We start from the raw sequence: 7287 nt of genomic DNA on the forward strand, positions 1-7287 counted from the left end.
ATTTTCGAAGCTTTAAAGAAACGCTGATCAAGGGAGAAGCATGGCCGCCACCCAGCAAGATGCCGATCGAAAGCAGCAGTTCGACTGGCTTTATCCAGAATTACTGTCAAAAGATGGACTCTTAGATATATTGAGACAGGTATTTCAATTAAGTTTGTTGATATCTGTTGACTTGTTATGAGTGAGGGTCAAAGGTCAAGACAATCAGTCAAAATAAATACCTTCCTCCAACAACAATCGGGTAAACCCCGCCGTCGAAATCCATGTCTTGTCATTCAGTAGAGAAACCAGATATACTAATTCGGGATTAAATGCATTTGATTTCATGGTTGAGGGAATCCTTCATTGGCTAAGTTTGTCAAAGCTACAACATGTCGTTACTAGATACTGTTTTGATCGGGTTAAACACTAGTCCAGATAACCCCTACTTAATTTTGAATTTTAAACCAATCGACAAAGACCTACGTAATAATCATTATAAAATGTTAAAAACATCTTTTTGATACGTTATTGATGTAATATATATTATTTTGTGTGGAATATATTGGTAGATTTGGGTAGATTTGGGTAATTCGTCGTGCCGGTCCAGATCTCTCAGTTTGGAACATCATTTCATTTGCAAGGATGTACTGGAACACCAACGCGTCCTCTAGATCTCATAAAAAAGGAGAAAAATCTTCTGAACTCAGACACATTGTTCTCTACTTTTTACACTAATTGAAAAACCATAATATTAAAATTGCCATTGATAACAGTGTAATCTTTTGTCGGAAAACAGTCACAGGTGAATACAAGTACATTCTAAAAATAGATTCACTTACCTGTGCATGCTTTTTACTGTGGCTGCGCATGCTCATTGGATTACATTGTGATGTGTACAAAAATGTATGGTTTATTGATTTGTGTAGACAATCAGAATCTCTTTTGTTTTTATTTGTTTTTGTTGAATGTATATACATTTGTATACTATATTTATTTGAATATAAACCCCTGCCCACAAATAAGCCCCATTCTTCAGTTTTGCATCTACTCTATATAAGCTAGTCAAGGGTGTTCAATAAATAGTCTCCTTTTAACATGTTAAAGGATCTTGAACACCCTTTGGCAAGTAAAGAATTTTTGCAATATTGTCAAGTTTAGAATAGTAAGCAATAAATGAATTACAAGTTTGTCAAATAAAACCTCCCAAAACTTTAATGATAATTCCTTTGATTATTAATTTTTTACAGCGGTATGTCAACCATCCAGATATTGAGAGGCTAGAGAAAGATGACTTAGTGGAGCTGTATTACAAGTATGTAATACCCCTCCCACAGCGAAAGTACAGGATGAACCGCAGAGGGCGTGAGATGACAAAAAAACAGATCTTGCTTGCCAAGAAAAGAAAAATTATGGCACCTGATGAAACGGAGCCTGCCAAAAAGTAGGTTCAGTTCTCAAGTTCTCAGATATTGTTTGAGTGTACTGTGCTAATTTTTTAGCCTTTGGTCAGTGTGCATATAAATAATTTCTGAATGAATTGTCTGAAAAAAATGGAAAAAAACAATGAGAAATCATACATCTGATTGAGCAAAAGTAATTTCTTTTCTAATTTCAGAAGACAGCATGAAGACAGCACTACTAATTCTCGCTTCATCACATCGTTTAATGATCCTTCAAAGGCAGAAAACCGTCTCAAACCTCCTCCATCTTGCATTGACTTTAAAAAGAAAACAATCAAGTTGGGATCTAGTCTAAAGCCATCACCAACACACGATAATGACTGTAAAGGCGACACAGATTCACAACCAGGGAAAAAGAAAATCAAGTTGATATCATTTTCATCATCAGAAACTAGTCCAACATTAAGCCCCAAGGAAAAATCTCCAGCCATTTCTCCTCCTGTGACATCACCAACCAAGAAAGACTTTTCAATGAACAAAAGTAAAACAATCGGTCTTATAAACAAACACCTGGCCGATTCAGATACCAGTGCTAAAGAGAAGCCAAAGACCTCACCAGATAAACTTGATACCAATTCTGAGAGTCACAATTCTAAATCACCAAAAAGGGAAGAAGATACAGAAAAGGTTTGTATTCTCTGCATATGTTAGTATGTATTATTGAATTGTTAGATATGGTCAGAATTCTCAATTCTCATTGGCTAAAACACAGTCACATGGAGGTTGATATTTTGAGTTATTGACCTGATCAATGTTTCTGTTTTAAGAAACATCAGTCAATATTGCATTTATGACATCATAATCATTGTAATGTCACAATGCCCCAATGTGAATTTCGGTTATTCAATAATTAAATTTAATGCAATTCCAACCTTTCGCAAACTACTTCTAAATCAAATATATATTAAGGACCTTTGAATCTGTTAATATTATGTTTTACCGACCTGATATAATAAGAAATATTACCCCTGGGCATTGCCCTCAGTCAATATTTCATTCAACCAGGTTATGGTAACACCATATTGGCTTCACAGAAGGTACATAATTGATAGTTAGTGATGTAGGGCAAGTCATTTCAATGCGGCTGTGATGTTGAATGTTCATCAAAATTATCTGAAGGTTATTTCATTATCAATAAAATTTGAAAAAAAAGTATTGCCCATCCCTTTCATGAATCTTGAATATCATGAAATTATCCAAAACCTACAGAGCCATTTCTCATGTCACTTTAAACAAGGATTTCCTAATCAACCGTCTCATTAGCTCACCTGGCCCGAAGGGCCGGTGAGCTTATGCCATGGTGCAGCGTCCGTCAACTTTTTCTTTAAATCGCTACTAGTCATAAAGTATTGAATGGATTTTCACCAAATTTGGTCAGGAACATCCTTGGGGGAAGGGGAACAGAGTTTGTATACAGTTTTACTCTGAACCCCCAGGGGCCTGAGGCGCGGGGCCAAATAGGGGAAATAGGGTTAATCCTTTAAATCGCTACTTGTTAGGTCATCTGACCCAAAGGGTCAGGATGACCTATAGTCATCGTGCTTCGTCCGTCGTCGTCCGCCGTCCGCCGTGCGCCGTGCGCCGTCCGTAAACTTTTTCTTTCAAAACGCTACTCCTCCTTAACGCTTGGGTGGATTACTTCCAAATTTGGTTTGAAGCATCATTGGGGGAGGGCAATCATATTTTATATAAATGAGGCTGGTCTGACCCCTGGGGCCAGAAGGGCGGGGCCCCAAAAAGGGAACTTAGGTGAATATTGCTATAAAATCCTACTCCTCCTTTACCCTTGGGTGGATTACAACTAAATTTGGTGTGAAACATCATTGGGGGAGGGCGGTCATATTTTATATAAATGAAGTTGGTGTGACCCCTGGGGCCTGAGGGGCGGGGCCCCAAAAGGGGAACTTTGATGAAATTTTGCTATAAAATCCTACTCCTCCTTAACCCTTTAGTGGATTTCAACCAGATATGTTGTGAAACATCATTTGGGGAGGGCGGTCATATTTTATATAAATGAGGCTGGTCTGACCACTAGGGCCTGAGGGGCGGGGCCCCAAATGGGGAAGTTTGATGAAATTTTGCTATAAAATCCTACTCCTCCTTAACCCTTTAGTGGATTTCAACCAGATATGTTGTGAAACATCATTTGGGGAGGGCGGTCATATTTTATATAAATGAGGCTAGTGTGACCCCTGGGGCCTGAGGGGTGGGGCCCCAAATGGGGAACTTTGATGAAATTTTGCTATAAAATCCTACTCCTCCTTAACCCTTTAGTAGATTTCAACCAGATATGTTGTGAATCATCATTGGGGGAGGGTGGTCATATTTTATATAAATGAGGCTGGTGTGAGCCCTGGGGCCAGAGTGACGGGCCCAAAAAAGGGGAACTTTTTGATGAAATTTTGCTATAAAATCCTACTCGTCCTTAACCCTTTGGTGGATTTCAACCAGATATTGTGTGAAATATCATTGGTGGAGGGTGGTCATATTTTATATAAATGAGGCTGGTGTGGCCCCTGGGGCCAGAGGGGCGGGGCCCCAAAAGGGGAACTTTGATGAAATTTTGCTATAAAATCCTACTCCTCCTAACACCCATAGTGAATTATTACCAAATTTGGTGTGAAACATCATTAGAGGAGGACAATCATATTTTATATAAATGAGGCTGGTTTGACCCCTAGGGCCAGAGGGGCGGGGCCCCAAAAGGGGAACTTTGGTGAATTTTTGCTATAAATCCTACTTCTCTCTAACCCTTGGGTGGATTAATACGAAATATGGTGTGAAACATCCTTTGGGAAGGGTGGTCATATTTTATATAAACGAGGCTAGTGTGACCCCTGGGGCCTGAGGGGCAGGGCCCCAAAAGGGGAACTTTGGTGAATATTTGCTGTTAAATCCTAATCCTCCCTAACCTTTTGGTGGATTACAACCAAATTTGATGTGAAACATAAGGTGACGGCAATCGTATTTTTTAATGAGACAGGTTTGACCCCTGGGGAAAAAAAGATGGGGCAAAAGGAGCGCTTAGGTTAAACATTTCTTAAAAATGCAATTCCTCCTTAATGCCTGAATTGATAACAACCATATTTAGTATGAAACATCATTGGGGAAAGGCAATCCTAATTGATATAAATGAGTCTTGTCTGACCCATTGGGACAGAGGGGCTGCCCCAAAAATGGGAACTTGGCTAAAATTTTGCTTTATGATGCTGCTCTTCCTGGACAAGCTAAATGGCTGCGATAAATAATTTATGGTAATAATGCTGGATTGAGGTGTGTGTCCCTGCTGTAAGTGTAAGTGTTTGTCAGATGACCGTTAAGGCCCATGGGCCTCTTGTCATAAAGTTATGAATGAATTTGAACCAAATTTGGTCAGGAACATCCTTGGCAGAAGGTGAACAGAGTTTGTATAAATTTTTACTCTGAACCCCCAGGGGCCTGAGGGGCGGGGCCAAATAGGGGAAATAGGGTTACTCCTTTAAAATGCTACTAGTCATAAAGTTATGAATGAATTTGAACCAAATTTGGTCAGTAACATCCTTGGCAGAAAGGGAACAGAGTTTGTATAAATTTTTACTCTGAACCCCCAGGGGCCTGAGGGGCGGGCCAAATAGGGGAAATAGGGTTACTCCTTTAAATCGCTACTAGTCATAAAGTTATGAATGAATTTGAACCAAATTTGGTCAGGAACATCCTTGGCAGAAGGGGAACAGAGTTTGTATAAATTTTTACTCTGAACCCCTAGGGACCTGTAAGGCGGGGCCAAATAGGGGAAATAGGGTTACTCCTTTAAATCGCTACTAGTCATAAAGTTGTTAATGAATTTGAACCAAATTTGGTCAGGAACATTCTTGGCAGAAGGTGAACAGAGTTTGTATAAATTTTTACTCTGAACCCCCAGGGGCCTGAGGGGCAGGGCCAAATAGGGGAAATAGGGTTACTCCTTTAAATCGCTACTAGTCATAAAGTTATGAATGAATTTGAACCAAATTTGGTCAGGAACATCCTTGGCAGATTGCATAAATTTTTACTCTGAACCCCTAGGGACCTGAGGGGCGGGGCCAAATAGGGGAAATAGGGTTACTCCTTTAAATCGCTACTAGTCATAAAGTTATGAATGAATTTGAACCAAATTTGGTCAGGAACATCCTTGGTAGAAGGGGAACATAGTTTGTATAAATTTTTACTCTTAACCCCTAGGGACCTGAGGGGCGGGGCCAAATAGGGAAATAGGGGTTTATCCTTTAAATCGCTATTATTCATAAAGTTATTAATGGATTTGAACCAAATTTGGTCTGGAATATTCTTAGGGGAAGGGGGAAAGAGAGTTTATATAAATATTGACTCTGACCACCAAGGGGCCTGAAGGGAGGGGCCAAATAGGGGAAATAGAGATTTGAGTTTTAAATGGATTTGAACCCAATTTGGTCAGAAACATCCGTGGTGATGGGGGAACAGATTTTGCATAAATGGTTACTGTGACCCTCAATCCCATAACTATGTATAGTAACGCTGGGCATTAAGGGATAAACACAATTCTTATGTAAACATAGGCCAAAGGGTTTTCCCCACCCTAAGGGACTTAGTTTCTTTAAACACCATTATGTTGTAAAAAATAATCCATATGGTCTTTCAGAGAGTACATTTTTGTATAATGTATTAACAAATTGAACATGAACATTATTTTGACATTTGGTCAAATCCAACCAGGTGAGCGATACAGGCCCCATGGGCGTCTTGTTTTACAAATGTGTTAATGACTGCTTGTGAGGTCGTTATCACAAAATATGAACCCGATGCAAGATGCATGCGGTTATCATAAAATATGAATCTGATGCAGGATGCCTTTTTCACAATCACAAATGCAAATTTTTAAATATAATATTTTTATAATTTAATATTTTCTGATACTGAAATTAAGTAATTAAGTCCTCTGTGAAATTATTGCTTTCCTTTTCTTTATTATGCTCTCGATTTTGTACATAATTATGATCTACTGACTAATGTTTATAAACAGATTTTGTGTAAGTATGTAATAATTCGTTTCAACTTCAGTGTTATTATCTATTTTCAGGAATCCGTGCCAAAGAAAAAGATCAGAATAAATCGGATACCATGGCCTTAGACATTTCTTCCAAAACGAAGAGAATAACATATGGATACAAATGAAATTTTTAGAAAACAATTACCTATACATTAAAAATGACGATGAAAAACTTGTCTTCCTGTGCGTGCAGTGTGGACAACATGCAGAGCTAGATCTCTGTTCATGATCATTTGTATTATAAAACTCGTCATATTGCAAAATTCTTGTGGTATCTACTTTATTAGGTACATTGGCAGGGTGATTTCAGGATCATTATTTACTTTATACAGATTACTTTTTTTGGTAGTCAGCATTAAAAAATATTCTGTTTTTGCCAGTTGAAGAATATGAATGTATGCAATGTATGGATGAGTCCAGTATCAGTTAAACTGAAAATTGTTTATTTATTTTGATGCTTTGATTTTAGTCAATATTTTCATAATAAATAATTTTAACTCATGGAACTTGAAAAGTACATGTGTGTTTTAAATGTAATTTGTGGATTTATCAGTACAATATGTAATATGTTTTGATGGATCTTGTTGATAATCATTGAATTTTACTACACAATAGTCATAAACTTTATTTATTTTACCACAATTGTCGGGCCGCGGTGGCCGAGTGGTTAAGGTGTCCCGACACTTTAACACTAGCCCTCCACCTCTGGGTTGCGAGTTCGAAACCTACGTGGGGCAGTTGCCAGGTACTGACCGTAGGCCGGTGGTTTTTCTCCGGATTCTCCGGCTTTCCTCCACCTCC

At 38.5% G+C, this 7287-nt stretch overlaps 1 protein-coding gene across 1 annotated transcript; it reads left to right on the forward strand.

Annotated features, from left to right (window-relative positions):
• Positions 1-7018, forward strand: LOC117326959 (ashwin-like). Its single transcript, XM_033883761.1, has 4 exons — positions 1-139; positions 1230-1423; positions 1598-2069; positions 6517-7018. Exons 1-4 carry the CDS (start codon positions 41-43, stop codon positions 6565-6567), a joined length of 816 nt encoding a protein of 271 aa, XP_033739652.1. The 5' UTR covers positions 1-40; the 3' UTR covers positions 6568-7018.
• Positions 7019-7287: the final 269 nt, after the last annotated feature.

The sequence above is a fragment of the Pecten maximus genome, chromosome 5 (genome assembly GCF_902652985.1).
Source record: "Pecten maximus chromosome 5, xPecMax1.1, whole genome shotgun sequence".
In the NCBI taxonomy this organism is placed as follows: domain Eukaryota; kingdom Metazoa; phylum Mollusca; class Bivalvia; order Pectinida; family Pectinidae; genus Pecten; species Pecten maximus.

What these genes read in the sequence shown, in the direction of transcription:
- LOC117326959 (XM_033883761.1), top strand. Translation starts at nt 41, where the DNA reads ATGGCCGCCACCCAGCAAGATGCCGATCGAAAGCAGCAGTTCGACTGG. An exon ending in GAAACGGAGCCTGCCAAAAA is followed by an intron (nt 1,424 to 1,597) that starts GTAGGTTCAGTT and finishes TTCTAATTTCAG; the next exon opens with AAGACAGCATGAAGACAGCA. An exon ending in GGGAAGAAGATACAGAAAAG is followed by an intron (nt 2,070 to 6,516) that starts GTTTGTATTCTC and finishes ATCTATTTTCAG; the next exon opens with GAATCCGTGCCAAAGAAAAA.